Source organism: Centropristis striata, chromosome 3, assembly GCF_030273125.1.
Source record: "Centropristis striata isolate RG_2023a ecotype Rhode Island chromosome 3, C.striata_1.0, whole genome shotgun sequence".
Taxonomy (NCBI): domain Eukaryota; kingdom Metazoa; phylum Chordata; class Actinopteri; order Perciformes; family Serranidae; genus Centropristis; species Centropristis striata.
The window spans coordinates 37,890,035-37,915,375 of NC_081519.1; the positions used below are offsets into that span (position 1 = coordinate 37,890,035).

The 25,341-nt window shown below is 38.3% G+C and overlaps 1 protein-coding gene across 1 annotated transcript in view; it reads left to right on the forward strand.

The window, feature by feature from the left end:
* snta1 (syntrophin, alpha 1) overlaps nucleotides 1-14,039 on the forward strand; it is a 38,237-nt gene extending 24,198 nt beyond the window's left edge. Inside the window, exons 3-8 of the mRNA XM_059330154.1 lie at nucleotides 5,904-6,099; nucleotides 6,359-6,548; nucleotides 7,437-7,567; nucleotides 7,998-8,194; nucleotides 10,006-10,193; nucleotides 12,382-14,039. Coding sequence (XP_059186137.1) covers nucleotides 5,904-6,099; nucleotides 6,359-6,548; nucleotides 7,437-7,567; nucleotides 7,998-8,194; nucleotides 10,006-10,193; nucleotides 12,382-12,474 — 995 coding nt within the window. The 3' untranslated portion in view covers nucleotides 12,475-14,039. The remainder of the gene's footprint in view (nucleotides 1-5,903; nucleotides 6,100-6,358; nucleotides 6,549-7,436; nucleotides 7,568-7,997; nucleotides 8,195-10,005; nucleotides 10,194-12,381) is intronic.
* The last annotated feature ends 11,302 nt before the right edge of the window (nucleotides 14,040-25,341 follow it).

Below are 25,341 nucleotides of genomic sequence, written 5' to 3' on the forward strand. Positions count from 1 at the left end.
TGGTGGTGTAACATTGGGACATTCTTTGTCTGACATGGTTTACAGAGCCAACAGCATGCTTCTGAGGTCGCTCACTGGCCAATGACATTCCAGTTGCTCCCACGGTAACCATTGGGGGGGGGCGAGGGAAGGACTGGCGTTCAGCTTGAGAGCATTGTTTCACATTTTACAAGCCAATGGGACTTTTTGACCACATTTTATGAAGCATGTTAATGACTGCCAACTACAGAAACTTAGTGGTTTTCTGATTGCATGTAGAAGTAATTCTCAGAATCCTTTAAACCATCAGAGTGTGTGTGCAGGCAGAGGGTCGGGTTAATGTAGCGTGGTCGTGTGTGTACGTATATAAGGCAATCAACACAATGAAGAGCATAAGCGGAGTGCGGTTTAAAAATTTAAACTTTTGCTTTGGCAATTTGGACTGTCCGGGGGAACTGGAAAAGAAAACCCTTTTCAAACCACAGTTAAGTGAATTGTGTCAAAACTGAATTGGCTGAAAATGTCTGGTCAGGATTTGCGAGGTTCAATGTAAAGACTTTAGCAGGAAAAGCTTAGTGGCAGATTCTGCAGAAGAAGCAAAGAAACTCCTCATACACACACGCACGCGGACACACACACACTACAAAAGTAGTTTCGCTGGCTGCCAGATAAGCTAAAGTAATAACAGTGCCATCTCAGCTAATTTTAGCCCTGTATTGAATGTGCCGCCACTGGTATTCATGGCAACATTTCTGGCTGAGCTTAACTGTATGTTCGGTCTCTCTGTATTGCCTGTCTCACTCTTTTTTATTCTCTCAATCTTCTTTTTCTTCCGGTCTCTCTCTTTTCTAGGTTGTTCATTCCTTTCCTCCTCCCCCCTCGATTCTCCATCCCTCTCTCCTCCTTTTCATTCCGTTTGAGAGCTATCTCGTCCGATTTGTTATGTGGGGCCACAGCTAATGCCTGACATTTCTAATCTGGGAAACACCAATGCGATCATTTCCACATCTTTTTTTTATTTGGGGAGAATAGCAAAGCCTCTTTACAAAAATAAATATCTCCTTATACTTGCTATGATTGGTGTTTTTCCCCAGCCTATTCTGTTCTGCAGTTTGTGCAGCATGACACACAAACATAAACTCAGTCTTGCATAGTAAAGAATAATGACCACTGAGAATAGAACACTGTTTACATGCCAGGTATTATCACCTACAGCCATGCTTGCTCTCTCACTCCTGACTTTCTCCAACAAAGTTTTCAAGAAACTTTTATTATTCGGAGTGCAGCGCTTATTGCATGACTGAGACCTCCTTATCTTATAATAATAATCATCATCCACAAGACGACTTTATTTAGAAATCCTGCAGCTCTTTTTTTTCCAGTGTCCTTGCAGGGTTTAGTAGATTTCCTATAATGGTTTCCACTTGAAACAATAATGTAGGCAATCCCATTTCCATTCCCAGTCTTGTGGCCTAGCCTGCCATATTGAGATTGACCACATCAATTTTGAATGGCCTTGGTCCAGCAACAAGGAAGCAGTTGGCTTCCCCTTGGTACCAACATCAATGGGTTGGCACAGGAACAAATGGACAGAAGCTCATTTCCATGAAACATTACGTATGCAAGTTGACAGCTACTTCAAAGCTGTAGCTGCTACATATTGGTTGCTCGCTGCTTCCGTGTTCCCAGTCTACACATCCCCAATACATCTGGTTTTGTCTACAAATGCACTTTTTTTTTTCTTGGTTCGTTGAGCTGATTCTGCACAGTTTAAATTTGGCAAGTAAACCATATGATATCCTCCAATTGAAAAGTGAGAAAGTAAGACTTTTTCTATTTCATCAAATTCAGGGGAGTTGTAGATTTTTTTTTTAACTTTCATCTACAAATATACAGTGTTCCTATAGTGACTTTGTGATCATTTTTAACTTTTTATGCGGCTGTGGCTCAGTTGGTAGAGCAGTGTCCCACAGATTGGAAAGTCGGCGGGCGATCCCTGACCAATGCAGCCTACATGGGCAAGATACTGAACCCTTAATAGCTCCTGATGCTGCGTTCATCGGTGTATGAATGAATGGCAGGTGGTGGCACCATTTAGGTATGAATGTGTGGGAATGAACACTCTGTAGTGTTAAGCACTTTGAATAGTTGCAAAGACTATATAAGTGCAGTGCATTTTTATGTGGCATTATGCAACTTCAATCAGGAGAGACTTTAAAAACTCAAAATAAAAATGAATGAAAGAAAGAAAAGACTTTGTCATTTCGACCCCATTGTGACATCAGCATATTTCAAAGGCAGGTAGAGAAGCCATGAGTTGTGTAGGATAGCCAATAGAGCCTGGACACTGGTGGCGGTGATGAATCAAGAGCGATTTGGATGGAGAAAAAGGCAGATGATGATCTCAGACATTGGTCCAAATGCCATGGTAAATTATATACCGGAGGGGAATAGGAGGGTTGTGACAATTCGCCCTGAAGTGACAGCTGACCACAATAGAGAGGAAAGTGAAATATTGACAGCAAAGATATGATTGGATGACAGAGATCTTGGCCAAATCTGGTTGGTTTAACTGAAAGAGCATGTTACTCAGCCTCAGGGATTCCACAAAATAAAGATATTTTTGGATATGCATTACTTTTTTGCACATTTGTGTGTCTTTGCATGTGTGCTGAACCATGTAAGTGTTTGTGTTTAACCCAGACTGTGTGTGTGTGTCATAAATGTTTCTCCCAGGAAACCATACTGGTAGACCAGAGTGAGTGTGTGTCTGCAAGAGATAGAGACAGATGGGGAGAGTATGTGAAGCAGGCTTTTTCAATACTCTTAATCCAAAGTGAGGAAAAAGTCATTCTTCTCACTGATTTGTTATAGATTGGAGAGAAAAACCTTTAATAGCGAGAGATTTTTAGCGTTCAGATATGGAAGCGATCTGCTTTGCTAACCAACCTGAAAGGTAACTGACCTCATCTCCAAAGAGAGGGAAAGAGTAGAGACAGATTAGAGATCCCGGACAATAATATTGAGAAAGAATCATAGTTTTCAAAAGAAGAAGAGGTGCAGACGGGAAGACAGTGAACATTCTGCTGACTCAGAGGAGCTACTTTACAGTTTTCAGCATTTGGGTCATGCCCTCTTCTGCAGCAACTTATTTCCCCTTCAGACATAAATGCTCTGCCAGTTTTAAATGTTGGCATCACGTTTGAAAAAAGGAACCTGAGTCATTTTATTTCCATAACTGTTCTGGCAGATTTCCTGCTGTGGACCATGTAACATTTCTGCACCGTTTTGATCCGCGCTCATGTGTGAGTACATGCAGTTACTTTGCCATAAAAAGCACACAGTTTTATGATGTTCTTCCATATGACATGTCTGCATATAGCACTGGAACCAATCATGGGTCACAAGAAAGTTGCATTTCACTGTAAAACAGAGCTTTTGATTATATGAAGTGGCAGATCAGACTGAAATAAAAGATTGCTTTCGTAAGAATGGCTACAGATGGCTTAGATTGACACTGGAATTTGATAACTGTTGTTCCACCGTGCCAAGGACACGACAACAAGTAAACAGTCTCTCACCTTGCTCATCATATGTAATTTCCTGCATTGCCCCTTCTCATTGGCTAAATGCCAATCCTGTGAGCTTTACATCCCTAGCGGCCGTGTCCTTTAAACAGATTCTATATGACACTTTTCCAAGAAAGACTCCTATTATGTGTGAAAGCTAAAAGCCTCTACTTAAAATATACAGATAAAACAAACAGTTTCAGTTATTTCTCAAAGACATTTCGGACTCATCTTTAACTTTTGACCCTCTCTTTAGTCACCGAGACACTGCCACCTCCTGATAAAAGAGAGGAATAAAATCTGAATGACTAGTACACACTGTTTGTGGTGAAATAAAACCATTAAGGGGAAGGATCCACTTCACAGTCCGAGATGTGATGTATTGCTTGGCATTTTAACAAAATAACTGCATGGCCGCCTGCCTGACTGGCTGGCATGGGCTCTATTTTGGGGAATGGTGGAACCCCCCGCCTCTCTCTCTGTCTCTCCTGTTGTCCTGTGCTGTGGCTCCTCTGCTTGCCCTCTGGTTACGTGCCTCTTGTACTGTGCAAGGAGAGCACTTCACACTTCCCCAGTGAAACCAGAGCTCTGCCTTCAGCCTTCAGCCTCATGCCTTGCCATGTCCTCTGGGTTATTTTTACTCCAGCAGTGGCTACTTCTGCCAAACCCATACCACAGCCTACTGGACTGGAGCTGAGGCCGTGTGTGTGTGTGTGTGTGTGTGTGTGTGTGTGTGTGTGTGTGTGTGTAGGTGTATGTAGGTGTGCGAGTGGTAAAAAAAAGAAAAATTGTGTGAGCACAATAGAGCTGGGCGATGTGCCAAAAAAAGACAATATAATTCTTATAATTATGGATGTTGCACTTATTGGAAAATGACACAACAGGCTGTCATTTTTTAATAATTTATAAAGTAATAATCCTGTCCAGATTTTCTAATTATGGGCCATTTAGATATTGGATATTGTAATTTACGTGAAAAAGTCTGAAATCAATGGGAAAATGTTTTGTAATTTTTATTTTATACTATACACTGCTTATTAACCCTGATGTATTCCTTTCCCCTTTTTTAAGAGAATTGATTTGAGAATCTGCAATAATAGCATTTTTCTGTGATTGGATGGCATCCAATTCTGTTCTGGAAACTGCTGAGAAACCCCCTTATTGTCAGTATACCTCGCAAAAACCACACATCCTCTGAATGAGACATCCTCAGTCTGTAGTTTGTGGTTATAAAATTGACTGTGATTATCCTTGAGGTCCAAGCAGGTTGTTTTATACACTGAGGTCAAGTTTCAAAATATGCTCTCCCTGCAATGAAATGGCTACTATGGTGAATAACATCAACACATGACTAGAATTGGGCTCGCTTACAAGTGACACCCAAGACTGTTTATAGGCCCTATAGTATGCAGAAATATTCAAAACATGTTGAATATTATATAAGATTATAGAAAAACAAACCAAGAAGAGCAGTTGACTTTTTTTTTTTTTAATTATGAGGACTTCATAAAATAAATATAGATAAATATAGGGTACAATGAAAAAAAGTATCCCATGGAAAAATGACGACAAGACAAGCACTGACCTGTGCTTGTACCTCTTGTTTCCTGTTATTATGGATATGCCGATGCAACAGTATTGACTCATGTTGGCATGACAACACGAGAACCACTGATGGCCAGTGGTCATTCTTGGCGGTAATCAAGCAATTTCAGTCAATGAATCACATCTTTTGGCCCTAAAAGGCAATTTGTTGTGCAGAGAAATGCAAGAGGAAGTTCACAAATCACATGAATGTAATAAAAACAAGTCAAAGCAATTTTCTGCACAATTTCCATACAGAGATTACAAATGACAATGTTGAGATATTTATAATTTGGCTTGTGTGTGCGTTCTCCAACGCCTCGCCCATGCCACAGTGTCAGAGCACAGCTGGAGGAAACCACATCCCCTCTCTGCCTCCAGCTGGTGCTCAAGACAGGCCCACCCATGCCACAGTCACCATATACAACCAAAATACATCATTAAAATAACTATAGATGTTTTTTTCTCAGTAAATCATATTATATTAGTGTTTTTTAAGAGCATAGAACATTTATTTTCTTTATGAGAGAGCTGAAGTTTTGTATAAAAGCTGAGGAATCTGAAGTGACAGAGAATTTCTTTCCAGATGAATTTCTTTTCAAAGCTGTTAAGTGCTGCTTCAGCTTTCAACTCATCTCCGAACCTGGAGGCTCCATATTCATATCCCAAATTCTTTTTTCTCTCCCTCCTCTATCCTCTTGTACTTCTTCTGCCTGTCCGCTTTATCTAATTCTCTCTCTCTCTTTCTCTTTCTCTCTCGCTGTGCCTCAGTGAAATACATCAAGGAGATGTCGGCCTTCTTTAAAAACTCGGGGTCCCCTGGGGCCGCCCTCCCCTGGGAGTCTCCCCCCTCCACCCCGCAGAGGGGTACTGAACTCTCACCTGCTGAGGTGAAGGAGCCCCGCAGCATCCCGCTGAAGATGTGCCAGGTGTCACGAAAACAATGCCCCCCGGACACAGAAAACAGGTACAGAATGAAGTTTACGTAATATTTAGATTTTCCGAACAACCTGAAAATAACAAATTGGCTCTGAGAGGATATTAGAAATACTTCTTACCCCATCTTCTTCACACATTCTCTTTGTTAATATCTGAAACTTTCTCTTCACCCTTAAGCTTTTCTCTCTTCGCCATTTGTCTTTTATTTCTCTAACTGCCCCTTTTCACCCTTTTTTCCCTCCCCGCTTGCTTCCCTCTCTCTCTTCCCCTCTCATCTCATTTGCCAGGTATTTCGAAGTGATTTCGTCCAGCAGAAAGAACTCTGTGTTCCTGCGGGCAAAAGACCCAGCAATGGCTCAGTCCTGGTACAATGCCATCCAGGCTGGCTCTGCCAACCTTTTACCAAGAGTGAAGGAGGAGATGAAGAGCATGCAGCTTGGCATGGAGGTCAAACATCTGGGCTGGATTACAGAGCAGGTATGCAACAATACAGATGTTCTCCAGTATTTTTGCATTGTTTAAATGTTTGTTAATATTGTTTGTATGCCTTTTATGCTGTGCTATATGCTTTTTTTCATGTCTTTCTTAGGTTAATAACTTTCTTTTTTTTTTTTTTCAAAATATTTTTATTGGTCAATTTTTAGAGTGACAAATAACATACATACACAAATAATAAAGATAATAATAAAAGGCAAATAAATAAAAATTAGACACAAACTATGACATATCAAAACAAAGTATACACAATATAATGTCAGAATCGAATGCCCACTTAAGTGTATCAAATGTCACAATAGGTACATTTCAAGAACACACGGTAATAATAATAATAGTAATAAATAAAATAGAAATATAGGTGAATAAATAAATGAGACAGAAAAATAAAATAAAAAACTTGACAAATACCATAACATACCAAAACAAATTACAAACAAAGAGGCACAGTATAATGTCAAAAGTGAGTGTCCACTTGAGTGAGTCAAATACGTCAGACTAGGTACACTTTAGGGGGGTTAACTATAGCTTCAAGTGCTCCAGTATAGGTCTCCATACACCATAGAATTTATGTAAGTTGACGGATATCTCGTACCTCAGTTTTTCAATATGGAGGATTCCTACCAACTCCCTCAACCAGGCTTCGAATTTTTAATAACTTTCTAACACAAAGTCAAGTCATGTCTTAAAGTGCATGCAGCAACACAGAACTACAGAAAACACATGCACATAACTTTATGGTTATGAGAGAATTAGGTCCCAGATTCATATATCGTCTTGCTATTCTAATATATTTGACATGTATGCTGATCATAAAGCACCATATGATTGAGTTCAATTTATTTCTTCAACTGTGCTACCAATGTGCAGGTGACCCAGGGTCCAGAGAAACCAGTACTGGCCATGTTGACCGACAAAGACCTGCTCCTGTACCCCTCCTTGCCTGAAAGCAAAGAGAGCCTCAGCAACCCCACCAAGAGTCACCCGCTCATTGCTACCAGGTTGAAACTCTTGCATATACACACATACACTTCATACTTTACTCAATAATTATGAGCATGCATAGCACATTTGGCATTACATAAACGTCTGTCCTCCACCCTGAGCAGCGCAGTTTTGAGTTAACAGACCTGCCCGTGGCTTATTTTGGCCCACTCAGAGCACACTTGCTCACTCTTTCCATAGCTGGACTGTTGGACATTTTGCCTTATAACGTCACATTCATTTGGAAAACATTAGTGGAACCAGAACCTATGACTCATGTGTTATTCCTCCCTTCTTTCTCTCCAGTGCACTCCAGATCCCACTTTCTCTGTAACACACAAACAAGCACACACCTTCATTCACTCCTCTGGGTCCTCGTTTTCTAAGAATCTTAATCACCCTCTTTATCATCCGTGCTTTTCTTACACTTTATCCTTTTCCCTTAAGATTGGTCCACTCCGGCCCAGGAAAAAGTTCCCCTCTGCTGGACTCTGACCTCTCATTTGGCCTGCGTTCGGGCACGAAGCAAGGCGTGGAGACGCATGTGTTCAGGGTGGATTCTGCCAAGGAGCTGTCCACCTGGACTCATCTGCTGGTGGAGGGTTGCCATAATGCTGCTGAGCTCATCAAGGAGGTCACCACGGGTACGGATACAGAGATTTTGTTCAACTCCCCGCTCTGTCTTCATTCTTGCTACGCAGTTTCTCCACCTACGAGTTGAAAAATTCAAATTTTGTTCTGAATGATGCAACCAAGGTTCAAGGTTTGACTCCCACTGGGGTCACCCTCTTCTCATGGCACTGCAAGTTTCTTTTGATGAAGCTAAGTGCCACATGATGAAAGGCATATCAGAGAAAGAAGTGTGTTTAGGCCAGTTATGCTAATTCAGGTTGCAATGGCTGCCTCTATTAGTAGTTCAAAGTAAGGCCATGTTAATTAATGATGAGTATTAGAAACAAAATAATTTAAAGTCAATTTAAAGCAACTATAAGGGACTTTTATTTGGTTATGAAACAGACTGAAATTACTGCTTTTCCTCTATATTACCTATATAAGCAAACAAGTGTCCCTGGGTCTGATTCCCTGCAAAATCAGACAAAATTATTTATGGCATGCAGACTAGAAAAAAATGTGTTTACACTTTCCCAAGCAGAGTTGCAGTGAGTAGTACATTAAAAGGAAGCAAGAGGACATTTTGCTTTAAATACTGTAAACAGTGGAAAATAGTTTTGTCTTCCTTTCTCTTGTTTCCAAAACAAATGCAGGTGTTAGCCAGATCAAGATCTTTACAACATGAGGGAGTGGTGCTAATGGAAACACTGCCACTTTTGTCCACAGGGGGCGCCAAAATAAACACAAAAGTGAAGTCTCTTGTAGTTTCTTTAATTGTTCCCGAAATACCTAAATAATGTTTCAACAGTACATCTGTAGGCAGATCATTGTTAAAATTCCCCCTGAAGAGAATGCTTGCTAGACATATGTTATTTTGCATCAACAAAAAGTGCTTTTCTTAGGCAAAATCTGTGATCGAAATATGAATAAAAGGGGAGTCCCTCTACCAAATGTCCAAGCACAACACTGCTGTCACTCTAAAATTAACTGACAGGTCTTTTTCACTGACTAATACAAGGCAAGCTGTTAAAGTTGCAGTAAAATCTGCCTTCATTTTCAATTGTGATGTGTTGACGATCAAATGCTCAATGCTTATTATGTGGAACAAACTTCTCAGTCATATCTTATATAATGTACCTGAATATACCTGAAATCTGTTTAATCCAAACAATTACTGCTTGGCCACAATGCAGAGTTTCTTTTCCCACACACATACACACATCTGATAATATAATGGGTCTCATCCTCACAAAGCAGGATGAGGAGTTAAGATTTATTGTTTCCTGCACAAAGATTTAGAGACTGTAGTTTGTAGCAAAATGTCCTCAATCTCTGGAGATTTCTCCTGGCTGCATGCTTATAAAAGACTGTTTTTTTGAAAGGAAAAGCTTTTGGTAATAGATTTTTTTTATGAAGAGAACAGCTGTATGATCTACATTCTTCATTTTAGTCATCAAAGTTTCTTTTTGGTAATTTAGTAATCCTACTTTGTAAAACAATATTGTGTGCAGTGCTGTAATGCTGTTACATTGCCCTCTGCTGGTAGCATGAGGTGGTGCAAAAACTTTCAGCCTAAAACCTCAAATTGTCTAATTTTAGTATCAGAATTAGGACAAATGTTCCATTTAAAACCTATTATCTTTTCTTAACAATGAGCATTATTTAAGTGTCACAGTCATTGGTTACAGCCAAAAATTCAGGGCTCTGCATCAACAACAAAATGAGAACACATGAAATATGTGATGCAGAGCTTTTTGAGGACACCTTCATCTGTAAAATCACTTCATTACCTTCCTTTTTTCCGCCTCTATGTAAGCCCTGTTCTTCTTTTCTACCCCGGCAGCCTGTAGTTGGAATGGGAAGGAGTGTACCCTGGGAGTCCACATTGATGAGGGTTTCACACTATTCACAGAAGAGATGGGTGTCAGAAAAAGTATTCTGCTTCAGCAGCCCTTTGAGCGCCTAAGAATGTCCTCAGATGATGGAGTTCGCATGATGTTCCTCGACTTCGGGGGCCCGGAGGCTGAGATTGTAAGTTACTGTTACTCTGCATGAAGCATTTTAATGCCATTACCAATATAAATTTGAGCTGTTATATTAAATATTTAGAAGTTAGCTGCAGTTGTTGTTATCAGACGTGACAGCTGGTGAGAGTTATTGAAGGCAATTTACTGGATAACTGTATTAAAAGGCAACGGGTGGAATATAACTGAATTTATTAACCCAATTAGTGTACAAATTAATGTTACTTGTACTTAACTTGAGTATTTCCATGTTACGTAACATTACACTTCCACTCTACTATGTTTCAAAGGCAGTTAATGTACTCTCTGCTCCAAATTTGTTGAACAAACTACAAAAAAACAGGATTATTTTGATGATCATGTACAATATGATGCATTGTCAAGGCATAAGCTTCTGCTGTAAGTTAACCCATTGAAGCCGGGAAAGCGGATACGTCGTTTTGTAGTATTTGTATAAGCTCTCAAATACTTTTTGAATTTCATTTCTATCTGCTACAGAGGCTGAAAAATCTATTATTTAGTAGGAAGCGTTGACACTTCTGTTGAATTTCCAGAAAAACTTCAGGTTTTAGGGGGTTATTTTAAAATCGCCCGGAGGTTTTACAGGCAGTTTTCCAGGCGTTTTAGGCCTAAATGGGTTAAATAAGCTCAACCTTATACGTCTACAGTTGAAAGAAAAAGTATGTGAACCCTTTGAAATCATCTAGTTTTCTGCATTCATAGAATTTGATCTGATTTAAGTCCCAAGTATAGAAAAACGTCTGGACCGCTCGCCATCATTGAGAAAAAAAAAGAATTCCTAAGTTTATCAAGGTATCCTACAGGTTAATGTCAGACCTCAATCAAATAGACACCAGCCATCCTAACATCACAGCTGAGCTAAAGCAGTACTGTAACAAAGAAGGGTTTAAAACTCCTCCTGAACGTTGTGCAGGTCTGATCGATCAGCAGCTACCGGAAGCGCTTGATTGAGGTTATTGCTGCCAAAATACGTTCGACCAGTAATTAAATCCAAGAGTTCACTTACTTTTTCCATACTCAGTACGATGAATATTAAATAGATGTGTTATATAAAGACATGAAATATTAAAACTGTTTGAGTGGCATTAGGTTTAGCACATTGTGTATGTCTATACGTGGGACTTAGATGCAGATAAGATCACATTTTATGATAAAATAAATGCAGAAAACTAGGTCATTTCAATGGGTTTACAAACTGCAACACAGACATTAATGCCGCTGTAATATTAATCCAAAAAAGCAAATTTTTTTCTGTACGAGTCATTTAATTACTTACTGTCCGTTTCAAACTTTATGTACATCTAGTTCAGGGGTGTCAAACTCAAATACACAGTGGGCCAAAATGTAAAACTTGGACAAAGTCGCGGGCCAACATTGATATTTATTGAAAAAATTGACCTAAACAAGTTCAAACGAAATGGAATAAGCAAAGCTTGATATAACTTAATATTGCAAACATGCAAAATCTAATATCAAATAAAACAAACAAACACATCAATGGCATTCATTTCTTAAATAAAATTTAAATAAAAATCGTATGTCCCTTTATTTTAAATGCGGCCTTCTTTAAATTTAAATTTAACAGTATCTTTAACACAATCTTTTTCCACAGGCTAAAAATAAATGTAAGAATAAAATAACAATAATAAACCAAATGACTAATAATAATATCCTTCAATGAATGTGCAACCATTCAAGCCCATGCCTTGGACTAGCAAGAAAAAGAGCATAAAGACAACTTTAATTGGTGCTCAGTTTGCTACACATTGATCTACTGTGTTCAAGCCAAAACACGAGCAGAGCATTCTGGGATTTTCTGGGATTATTTGCGCTGTATAATACCGGCGGGCCAGCTCTGGTTGTCATTTGGTATTTCCTTGCGGGCCAAATATAATTTTACTGCGGGCCAAATTTGGCCCGCGGGCCAGAGTTTGACACCTCTGATCTAGTTGATAACAATACTGTTACTTTTCCTGTTAGTGGAGTATTCCTAAAGTGTCGTTTTAGAACTTTCACTAAAGGATCTGATTACTTCTTCCACCACTGATTAAGAGAGCTATTCCATTTTTTCCTTCAAAATGTATTTAAACATGCAAAGATGTTGAATAATTAATGATTTCCTTTTCTTTCACATTTCCTGCTCTCTAAACTACTAAACTTATCTCTTCTTCCAGCAACTGGACCTCCACTCTTGCCCCAAGATCATAGTCTTCATCATCCACTCTTTCCTGTCTGCTAAGGTGAAGCGACTTGGCCTCCTGGCATGATAACGGCCAGCCACCTGGAACATCAGCAATAGGAATATTCAATAAAACACACAGCCAGAAGACTCTGAAACACCGTAGGATGTGGCCCAGGAAAAGATGCTGACTAACCCCCTTCTTTTCAGCCCTCCTAGGCCTCTAAAATGATCAATTCTGGTCGGGCACCTGCTGGTCTTTCTAAGGGGACGGAGAGAAAACTGCAACATTGATGGACCTTTGTTGAACTTGTAGTTGTATGGTAAAGAGAGGTTTTATAGATGGAGTAAGTCAGCGGCCGCTTAGTGGATCTGACATCTGTCAAATCCGTTACAGTGGGTCATCACACTTTATGAGGGCAAACTGTGTGAAGTGACAGCCTGCATCTTAATGTTTCTAAGCTTGAAGTCCCAAACATTTTATGTTTTTTGCCCCATTGTTCAGTTTTGTTTTGTTTTGTTTCATGAGTCACAGCAGGCCTTTGTCATGAGCATCCTTTCATCTTTCAGTCTTTGCTTTATGTGCTTTGAGCTGTCATAACAAAAGTTATTTCACAAATGTCCTGATTGATGTTGGACAAACATTTTTTTTTCTAAAGGCAGCTTCAGTGGAGTGACAGAATGACATGACTGATGACTACATGATCAATAGTCTGTACTGAACAATGTACAGAAAACAACTATAACTAAATGCTTTTTATGTGGATGCTTGAGTTGCCTTTACCCTGAATTCTCATGAAAAAAAGATTCATACTATTTGTTGAAAACAACGTCTGAATGCCAAATTTAATATATGTTTCATTGCAGCAGAACAACTTGTTAGTTTATTTTCCTCTTTATCTCTCCTCTCCTGTTTAAAATGCTAATCCATGGCCTAACAAAGAGAAATGACTAACAGAGTATAATATAAAAGGCTTTTTTTGTAATTACGTTTGAGCTTAACCAATGAATTAGATTAAAACTTGTAATTTTCCTAACAAAAGAGAAACCTTCCTTGAGTCTGGAGGGCCTCAGTCAGTCAATGTGACTCAGCAGTTTATTTTCATATGCCCATGTGAAGTACAAAATAAGAGCTCTTGTGCTTTTAGCTTCCTACTGACAAAGGTTGTTCCATAATCATGAATTGATGGATCACAAACAGTTTACTGAAAGAGTTCCAGTCCGGCTAAGCTACTTCTTCTGCTTTCAAGTACAATTCAACTAGCTCTTTAATAAACTAGTACATGGTTTTTGTCTGTACTTCATAATTTAATCATGAAAAAGGAGGAATGGCCTCCAGAAAGCCACAGATGGCCCATTTTCTACTCAATTTGTCCAACATTTAAATATGTCAATTTATCATATAAAAGATGTTGAGTTGTTTACATCATAAAGTGTTTTGTTTTTTTCTTTAATCTTTGTGTCGACTGACCATCCACAACATGGGGCCTTCTCTCTGTGTCCATCACTAAACAGACTTGTATTAATATATATTTCAACACTAAAACCTGTTTGCTTTCAAGAATAAAATGTATTGTATATTCTTATTTAAACAAAGGTGTGCCTTGCAGGGTTGTTTGTATATAAACATGTAATAAACTTTGTTAACTTTTAGTGTTTTCTCTACATGTGCTTTATTGATGCTGTATACATGTCACTCTTAAGGGTTATTGTCCTTTCATTTCTGTGAAGACAAAGGATCAACTGAGTAAGAGATAATGTACAGTGAGTGGGTCATCATTTCAGAAAATAAAAAAATTAAATGCAGACTGCATGATGGCGGACAGGTTTTGATTCACTTTAAAGGAGATTATTTAGCAATTATGACTAGGGGTGTAACAATACATTGATAGAGATCTATATATAGATTCATTGGTGAACGATAATCTGCATAGATGCATATCACTGTCATCTTTAATATAAGCTTTTATTTTGACAATCTCTATTTGTTTTTGTTTTTTTGCGTAAGTAAGCTGACAGTGAGCACAGATAGAGCCTTTCTTGGGAATGGTCTAAGTTCATAATTTAAAGATCATCACAGGCTCTTTAAGTTAAAAAAAAAAAAAAAAAAACTTTTGCACTTATATGCAATGTGGCTCTTTATAGTTAACAGAAGGTCTATTTTCAATCTTTGTATTAGAGAAAATTACGGAAGCGTATTGCTGCCACCCTTATAAAAAAAATATATCCTCCATTTATCTCGTTATAACGAGATACTATCACGTTATTTCGAGATAATGACAGTTTCTCGTTATAACGAGATAATAAAAGTTTCTCGTTATAACGAGATACTATCACGTTATTTTGAGATAATGATAGTTTCTCGTTATAACGAGATAAATGGAGGAGATTTTTTTTTTATAAGGGTGGCAGCAATACGCTTCCGTAGAAAATAGCCTTTCATTTAAATATCTGGACAAACTCAGAAAAAAAATAGTAAAATCATTTTGTAGTTGTTTTTTGTGAGTTGTTATAAATGTAACAGGTTGTGTTAAATGAACATATGAAATTGTCTCATACGGATCGCCGGCCCCTGAATCGAACCGAATCGAAGTTGTATCGCTGCAGACTTTGTAATATCTGCAAATATTGTGTCTTGTCCAATGAATCTTTCTAATATCATATTGTGATGAAACCCGCAATTTAAACCCCTAATAATCACCTGCTTGCCGTACACTATCCCGCTTATCACATGGCTTCTCACTAAAAAAATCTATATATAATAATAAATAATTGTTTTTGCAAAAAAGTACTCCATTACATTCAGAACTGGGTAATTGACCCATAAGATTCAAGAAACAGAGCAGTGTAATAAAAACATAAACCATACTGTATTTTCTTCTGCCAGTGGTTGTCAGAAAGTTCAAAGTTCAAAATCATATTAAAATTTCAATCTGTATTACATTTTGGTATCTTACTGGTAAATCTGCACAAGTTATGTCAAATTTTAGAATGTGCTGTCACTGCAATGAATGCTACTATGGGAACGGTTGTCATCACACATGAATATCATTGGGTTCATTGAATCCACAAGAGCTCGGCTTCCAAGTCATGCCCAATTTATGTAATTCCAAGACTGAGTGCTCAAATACAACAGGCGAAAATAACACATTAGTGCTGTAGGACAAAAACTGCATGGTCAGAGGTCAGAGGTCAATGGGCCCCTCTAACATGGGCTGTTATTTAGCCCCTCCCTGAAAAGATATCATGACATGGTTGATACCAATGGGTTTCTTAGGTCCCCTTCTTTCTTATGATACCAGTCTTCACTGAGCCCAGTACAGCCTCTGAAAGAAAGAAAGTCTGCCGGGCCTCCAAACAGGCTGTTGGATTATGTGGTTAAGAACTGATATTTCCCTCAGGAGTTGGTGGAGACCAACAACAGAGCAAAAATGAGAGTGAATATTGTTATTCCATTCATCATTCAGCCAGAAACATAACTCCAGATGAATGTTAATGTTCTGTGTCTGCTGGATATGTAAACAGGCATCTGTTCAAACATGTAAGCCACAACAACTGTATAAGGTCAGTGTTTTGTTTTAAGCTTATTCTGCCCGTGGCCAAATAAAAAAATCAATGAAAGCAGCTTTAAAGGCCTTTGCTGTGAAACTACACACTGTACAGAACCATGGATATTATGTTGGCTGCATCAGTCACCCTATCATGAAGAATTATTTATGAAACTTAATGTGGATTTACTGCTCGCTATCATCGAAGGAAATTTGGTCAAAGAGGAATAAGTCTCGGTGGAGTTGTCACATGTATCTCCACACACTAAAATCATATACTTCTTTGTTAACTTCCTATATGATTCTCAAATGGAAACGAAGGCATACATTAGAAGGGCTGAATTTTTTATGACTACTTGTGAAAAAAGGACTGAATAAAAATATCAAACTATCCACCTATCAAGTATGTGCTGCAATAGCTCTTTCAAACAGTCTTGTAAAGTCCTTTTAACTCAGTTCTCACTTTTCATATCCAGCTGCAAGTTTTAATGTCATATCTCGTAGTCTTTAACGATCCGTTCCACTGTGCTGCTCCAGACAGCAGATCTAGCCTCTGCGCGGTCTTTATTTAACAGCCCCAGTTGGTGGTCTGACAGTTTTATTAAGTCCAGACAGATCTGTAGAATGGGGAAAGCAAAGATGATGATGATGATGAGATGCTTAAGTCAGCGGGGTGTGTGATGGAGACAGTTAGGCCTGCTGCTAGCCATTGTAAAAGGAGCAAGCAAACAGTCTCCTCTTATATGCTTTTACTGCCACGAGGCAGTGTTATCAGTGAGGCGCAGATGCTGTTTGTTGCCGTGTAAAGTGCGAGTGTGTGTGTGTGTGTGTGTGTGTGTGTGTGCATATGCTTTTTAAAAACCTGTATTTGCATGTGTGTGCCTGGACAACAAATGGAGGCAGGAGAGTCTAGTAATAACAGACTGTGAGTTGTATATCAGCCTATCAAATCAGAATAGAGTGTTCACATTTGATCATATCTTTTCTCTCCGCTCTCCCCCTCCCAGCCCCCTCTCCTCCTTGTTGAGATGTTACCATGGTAACGGCAGGGAGCTCTCAGATTGGCCACATCCATCTCTTCCCCTGAACTATGGTTTCGCTGCTGAAATTGCCAATCAGCCTCTCAGATCCGCTGGAGAGGAGGAGGAGATTGTGTGAATATATTTTGATTAACAAAAATGGAAGGGCACTTAGGAGGGAGAGGCAGGGGGGAGAAAATTGTCAGAAAATATGATGTTAGTAAGGGAAGGGGGCTAAGAGAAAGTGCTGCACTGATAGAATACACTCTGCAATCCCTTCTTTTGTGTTGAAGCCTGGAGGAAAAAAACACTATTACGCACAAAGAGAAGGAATATTGACTCTGAATGAGATTAAATAGGCAGTAAAACACTCAATCAGTGTCAATCAGGTATTATGGTCTTTGTTTGAATTTCAACAATAACCAGGAATATTTTGTGAATGTATTTAACAATAAAAAGACTGGAGATGAGACCGGTGCAAGCTGATTAAAGGACCATTCTGGTGTTTTTGCAACATTTTACCCAAGATTACATTACTTTCACCTAGAAGGTTATGCTTTTATGTTGTTATGTTTGTCTGTCTGCAGGACTACAGAACAATGATTGGTCTGTTTTTCATAAAACCTGGTGGAACGATGTCGCTAGGGCCCAGGTAGAACCTATAAAGGTTTGGAGGCGGGCCAGATCATTGGCTGGATGTGCAAATTAATTTTCCATAACGTTGTAAGACCGGGAATTTGTGCTTCATTCATGCTGTGGAATAATGAGTTTTCCGATCATATGTCATGGCTCACCCGATCCTTTTCTATCACATTTCATTGTCAGGCAAATACTGGAAACATCTATCAGCATGTTTAAACATGCTGAGCAATAAAATGCATTGCATCTCCTCAGCTCAGAACACAGTGAAGTCATAAGAACGTCTTCCCAACTCTGGAAACGGGACCTTCCGAGGACCACCTGAATGCACCGTTGGCTTAGAGGTCAGAGGTCAAGGGGCACCTTTATTGTGCCTTTCTAAATCATAATATTTAGTCTCATCAGAATGTTTGCAATGATAATTTTGGATTTATTTTTGTATTGTAAGCCAACAACAAGGCGTCTGGCAACCAAGAACAAAGTCTCCACTTAAGATTGATTTTTCTTTACCACAGTGATAGAATTGCCAACCTACTGTTCTTTTAAAAGATGAAGGAAAACATTCACAAATGTAAAAAAAAAAAAAACATACTTTGGTGAGTGTTTGGCATGAAAGAGCTGTAAATATAATTGGGATAAGATACGCCAAAACACTGATATGATCATGATATGAACTGTAGTTAACCAAAGTCAGAAGTGAATAAACATCATTGAATACAACAAGAAGTTTAATCATCATGTTAACACAGTTTGCTGCACTACAATCAAATAAACCTGATTTTTACTGCACTCCAGCTTCCTGCAGGTTGTCAAAAAAATGTTTCCATAACTGAGACTGTGCTCTCTCTCTCTCTCTCTCTCTCCCCCGTCCTGCAGACTTTCCCAGTTCCAGACTAATGACAGGTTTTATGCCCTAAACGCTTTACGGTTTCAGTAAAAATAGTCTTATGAGAGGTTCCCCACACAGTATTTTTAAAAGTTTAAGTAATTACAATCTGACATTTTTACTAGTTCTCTTTTCATTTTTAATCCTCTGCACTGTGGCAAATTCTTTGTTAAACTAATAAATTAGACAACGATGAATAGTTTTATTTAAATGGGAAGCAGTCAAAGTGGATATGTCATTTTTAAACGACAAAATTAAAATGTCCTCTTAAAAAAAACTGCGGGAGGCGTTGTGAGATGGCACAGGCCCAGCGTGTCCATTTGGTATCATTTTAACACTTTATTACTCCATTAGAGCTTCATCGAGTGAAGCAGCACTTTCAGTCACATCACTATTAGTAAAGGTGTTGATCAAAATCATTAATACAGCAGCTACTGGCTTATTGTGTTTGCTGTCTCCATCGCTTCCTTTGTAAAGCCATCATCACACTCGTCAATGTAATCACTATTATCATCAGCGCTGTCATCATCGTCATTATGAAAGCTGTGCATCTTGTCTGGTCTGACTGAGTCATCGCACTGTATACAGATCAGCAGGCTTTCTTTACAATGCTTTGCATAATCAAAAGATCAAGTGTGGTTGTGAATGCAAATCTCAAAACTTGAATAGCTACCATAACTTTTTGCCAAACTCCTGTGTCCTGAATCTGAGCATCCAAGATCAGTGTTGCAATGTAATAAAGTATAAATTATTAATATTATAATTGATTATGCTGCTTTCTACTTCATTACAGTTTAGAGGCTGATATTGTACTTTTACTACACTACATTTGCAATTTATGACCTTATAAAAATATATATTTTATTGGTTAAACTAACCAACAGTATACAGTAGTTGAAAATTACCTCCACCTTAAACCAGGACTATAAGGTACTGCTTAATGTATAAAAAAATAACAATCCAAAATGTAACATATAACACTGACAGGGGATGTTCTGTATAATAGTAAACTTTTGGTAAACTATTTTTTAATAAGATTTTGAATGCAGGACTTTAACTTGTGCCAACTTTTGACCAACTTTTTATTCTTCTTGTATGAATATGACTGGCAAACACATGCAGTGCATGCAGGTAAAATCATACAGGACAATAAATAAACAATAACAATTTTAAATGTTACAGTTACCTATACATCAACAGTCAGTCAGTCTTTTAACTAATTTGAGTATTTTATTTTGTCATTTATATTTTTCTGGGTGAAAGAATAAGATATTTGTAACAAAATACATCAATATATTTTATTTGAGTATTTGAACTAATTGAAATAAATCATTTGATACAACATTTTATTTTCAAATAAGACACATTTTTATCCCTAGGTTAAAAAAAGAAGAAGAATTGCACTAAAATTTGCCTAACTGCAAGTGAATCATGTGACATGTCCTGTGCTAAAATGTCATAATATGAATTTATTTTTGCATCTTCAAATTACAAATGACTTGTTTGTATTTCGTATTTTATTTTGATAGTATGATAACATACATTGTAAAAAGATACTTCTGATGCAGTTGCACCCATTTCTGCGCTGCTTAATAACAGCTCTTGCCTCATTCTGTTAGAGCGTTAATAAAAGCAGTCATGTCTAAATCTAAAAGATGATACAAAGAGGATGCCCACTTTATTAAAGTTATTTCTATGTTTCTAACAATTGTCGTAGCTGCTGTTTTGGGCAGATTAAATAAGCATTTAAACAATCGTCCAATACTACTACTACCTCTAAAGAGTAAGAGTAGATGTGCAACTGTGTCATTTTCACACACTGGGGCTTATAAAACATGGCTGTACATTACATGTGCATGCTGCAGCAGGCTATAAGTGACTCTGGTTACATCATATTTTGCAGCGTGTGTCGTCACAGACAGATGGCAGTAGAGTATTGAGGGACGGGAGGTCTGACTGCTTTTAATGCATGGTCAGAAGCAGTAGGGGTCTCTGTCTCTCCATACAGAAACATCACAAAGAGAGAGAGAGAAACAGAGAGAGAGAGTGAGAGAGAGAGAAAGAGAGAGAGAGAGAGCATTTAAGCTTTGATTGGTCCTGACCTAATTCAGAACAGGACATCCCACAATATTCAATACTCTATTTCTTGTTTTCTCTCTCTCTCTCCCTCTCTCTCTCTCGACCCAATCTTTTTTCTCTCCCTCTTAACACAAAAGGACTAGAGAGAGGAAAGAGGGCAAGAGATTAATACTAAGGCTCGAGCTGAGCAATTCATATTCCAATTGGAGGAGCATGTTATCTATTTTCTCACACTCATTCATTGTGCTTCTCTTCCTGAGAGGCATTCGAATCAAAGCAGGATTCAACAGGAATCAAACAGGACTTTCAAGGAACCGAACAATGGCGACAACATTTAGTCTAACGTTTCAACCTTGGCACAGAATCCAAAGGAAACAACTGCGCAATCACTTTCACATCAACTCCTCAATAACCATGTCAAATATGTACAGAGGGATGGGGTGAGGCTAAAGCTGAGTCCTGTGTCATTGGAAAGTCATTCATCCGAGCTTAATCAATCTAGGTTGTTTGATTCAATTCAAACTGCCTCCCAGGCAGAAGAAGAGAGGAAGAGAAAAGGCAGAAAATGAGAGCTGAGCTGACTCTTTCTAACTTTGACAAGGCTTCTCTCCATCTCTTGTCTCCTTCATTTTCACCCCTTTTTCTTTCACTCTCTATCGTTTTCTCATCCTCCTCCTAGAGGGAGGAATTATAGGTACTCATTTCATGCTAAGGCATAGCTTGGATTTCTTTTTTTTCAGTCCCCAGTATTTTTTTAATATTGTTATTACTACTGTATGTCTTAAAGACCAGGTTAGGGTTATTAAATATGCCAAAGCGAATTGTATTTTCGCTCAAGTAAGCTCCTTGGAAATATTCCATCAGGGCACCCTTTTATTCTTTCCAAATGTAGTTATGAATTTTAAAGTAGACTTGTATTACTGGAGGAGAGAGGTGTGTGATCAGAATACTGAGCAAAGCCCAGATTGGAATTCCTTGTTCTTGGAGCATTGAAAGGGAGACAGTAGCTGTCAACAGGAGGGGTAAAAAGAAAAAAAAAAGGAGAAGAAAAAAATAATGGGGGTTAATATTGGCAGCTGGTGATGATGAGTACACTTAAGGTTTTTTTTCTTTGTTTGAGGTGATGGAAATTGGCCAGATTGCTTTCAGAAAGGTGTTACATCAAAACATTGCAGAAAATGAGTGCACATACAATAGCTGATAAGGAACTGACAATAAAAATGCACATTTTTTATTTCCTTCCATGCTTTCTAGGGTTATTCTTTTTCATAGCAGCACCATCATATAGACATTCGGATCCAACACCACCACCCCATCCTTCATTTTTTGGTATTCATGAGCATATGCTCCTGTGTGAAGTCCCCTGTCAATAAATATGCACAGTCTTAATTGTTCCCATCATAATTAGACTACAGTTCTGTTCTTTTTGGCTCAGGTGTATGTTAAAGCTCTTTCTTTTGTTTGTGGTTTGGCACCTCTGATGATTTCCATGACAATCATTTGAGTGAGCGAGGAAGCGAGAAAAGGGGAGAGAGAGAGAGAGGGAGAGAGAGGAGGTGAGAAACAGTTGCTGGAATAAAGCCCCATCTCAATCTGAATAGCTTATTAATAGAGCTGGTCCCAGGCAAACAGATGGCAGCTGCCAAAAACAAACACAGAAATCACAGAAATGAAAACCCTAATTCAATTAGGTGGGAAGCATTCCTCACTGCAGCAGTTATTGAGCAGTTTCCATTAATTTGATAATCCATTTTTTTTTTTTAAAGAAACGTATTAAAAAGTGCCTTCTCCAGAACGTTCTCCTGTGTTTATTATCTGAGGCTGACAAGCAGAGAAAGAAGAGGCCGCAAGCTGCATGTATGTGGGTGTGAGAAGAAAACGGGATTTAAGTCATTACTGGTTCACGGTTAACAAATGCAATTGAAGTTGCTAATGAATGATAAAAATTGCAGTGTTTATAATGTGAATGTATGGTTCAGATTAAAGGAGTCCAATAGATCAGTGAGCTAGGTTCTAGCCTGTTGGCACATTAGCATATTGCTGTTTAGAAGAGAGAGAATGGAAAAATTAATGGGGTTTTGGAGGTTATGATGTTGTGGTTTAATCCATATTTGTGTCTTCGTGTTCGAGATTGTTTTTGTCATAGTCTTGGGACTCTCAGCTGACAGGAAACTGCAAAAAAACTGCAGAAACCTTCTGTTGTGGTTCTTCTTGGGATGGCAATGTTGGTCTGTTGGTTGACTGAGATATCTCAACAACCGTTTGATGGATTGCTGTTAAAAAAAAATTTCAAAACACATTGATGATCCCAAGAGGACGATCCCTGTTGGTTTTGGTAATGTTCTGATTTTTCCTCTTGCACCACCACCCATTTGTCCAATATTGATGACGGAGTACCTACAAAACATTTAACATTACTGTGTCTTACAGTCAGCATGTTAGCAAGTGCCAGTACCATCAGGTCAGTTTATTGTTTTATGTATATCCTCTGCATGTATTTAATTTCTCTCAGAAAAACAAACAAAGACCAAAAATATACATTTTGTATCTAAGATGTATAGAGTGTGGGCATATGTCTTAATATTTATATTTTTTATTCTGTTTTTTTATATCTATGTGTCTGTATCTAGAGCTGCCGGAGGACTGAATTTCCCCACTGTGGGAAAAATAAATCTTATATCTTATCTTATGTACGAAAACTTGATGATTCAAAAGATCTCCAACCAAAATGACAGAACAAGTCTTTTGTCAGTACCACCAATAACGACACATATGAGTAATTTGCAGCTTGTGGTACAGAGTGGAGCGAGACGTTCTAGATGTCTAGGTGTCGTACACATGTGGTTCGCTGTTGTAAAAAAAAAGCTGCAGCTTTGTTGAATTTAGGCTACAAAATCAGTAATCTAGGTTATGGGCAAAATTCTTACTGGTATTATAAAAGACAGTTTAAACAGTAAATAAATATATGTTAATGCCAGAAGTGAAGTAGTTATAAGGGTGACATGACTATCGGAAGTGACATAGTTACGGGAAAACGTGATGCACAAAACGTGAGGCACGGAAATTCACTGATGTTTAAATCACATTGTTCACTTTTGTTTTGACTTGGGACATAAACCCTGTTCTCCTGGGTAAAATTCCAAGGTTTTTTTCGTGTTCTCCACGTCCTACGGCCGATAGAGGGCAGTAGAGGACATATATGGGTTGTATTTTGCTGCCTGTACGAACAACCTACACTGCAAAAAAGCCAACTTGTATTTTTTGGCCTGAAACTGATTTAAGTTGGAAATATAAATTATTGACATTTAGGGTAATAATGTAAGTTAGCACAACAAAGGAAGCCAGTTGTCTGCTCAAAAACAAGTTTGTGAGTTGTTGTTACTTATATCTTTAAGTTGGGGTTCACAACAAGGGACAATAGTTCTGCTAACTCTTATTTCTTTGTTGTGAAATGCGGGAAAGCAGTGAAATTCATTAGCGAAAGCTAGCGGCTAACTGATCCTAGCGGCTAACTGATGCTAGCGGCGCTGCTTGTTACAGCTACAAGAGTAGCCATTAGCGTATTAATGCTAACTCAAATTTGTGGTCACAACATTAGCTGACATTTCATAGCAGTGTTACAATCGTGCCAATTCAGCACATTGCAGAAGTTAGCAGAAGTAAGGATTAAAAGTTATTACAATGTAAAATTATAAGTTAGTACAATTTACAGTTGAAAAAAAATCTGAATCTGAACAAGAACAAAACTTAAAATATTTAGTTTAATTGTCCAACTTAACATTTTAACAATCTGTGATAATTTCGTAATGCTCAAACATGAGTAGTTGGTTTTAGTATTCACTATCATTATAATGTGTTTGGGGGATCAAGATATAGCATATATGCATAATTTGTCATTATGTTGATTTAAAACATACCTCACTTTCCCTCAAACTGCAGATTTAAAAGTAGCAAGGCTGCATCTCCAGTAGCATTCACATGATTAAATTTGCAGAGGCTCAACATCAGAATTTCTGTAAAATTTTAGTACCAAGGATTTTCTTCCAAACTTAAAGACTGTAAAGTCTCTGAAAACTTCCCCAATCTGAGCCACACTGCACATGAACTCCTGACCCGCCTCACACAGCAGCTGCCCTTCTCCATAGCAAGTCAGCTCATCATTGAAAAAGTTATTCTTTGGCATTTTCACCCACTGTGCAGACAAGATTCAAAGCAGGGGTAACACTGAGAAAAGAGTTAAATGCTTTTAACTGAGATCTAATATTTATTTGTAAAACCCACACGTTGTCACCATGTGGCCTTCATCAGGGTTCGTGTGGCAGCACCTGAAACTCTCTGCGAATGATTTAGCCCAGGATGATCCTTTGAATTGAATCCTGAGTTAGAATTCAACCCACATTTTTTCACCTCCTCCAAACCTTTTAAGTCAATTTCTTTAAAACCAGGGAGACTGATTGAAAACACTTTGGAGTGACAGAAAGTATCATTACTTGGAAGAGAGACAGAAAGGGAGAAAGCTAGAGAAATAGAAGGAAAAAGAATCTGGTGTATTTGATTCTAATGAATGCAGATGCACATGACAAAAATAAATGTCCCTTGGGAAGAAAGGAAAAAGTTTGTCTCGGAAACATAAATGACGAGTGATAGGGCTTAAAGATGGAATTATATATTGGATTTGAAATATGAGAATTACAAACAAGCGTTCGGGATTCTGCAGGTAAATAAACACTGCAATTGGTAAAAGAGCAAAAATATTTGACATACCATGTGTCAGACACAATGGA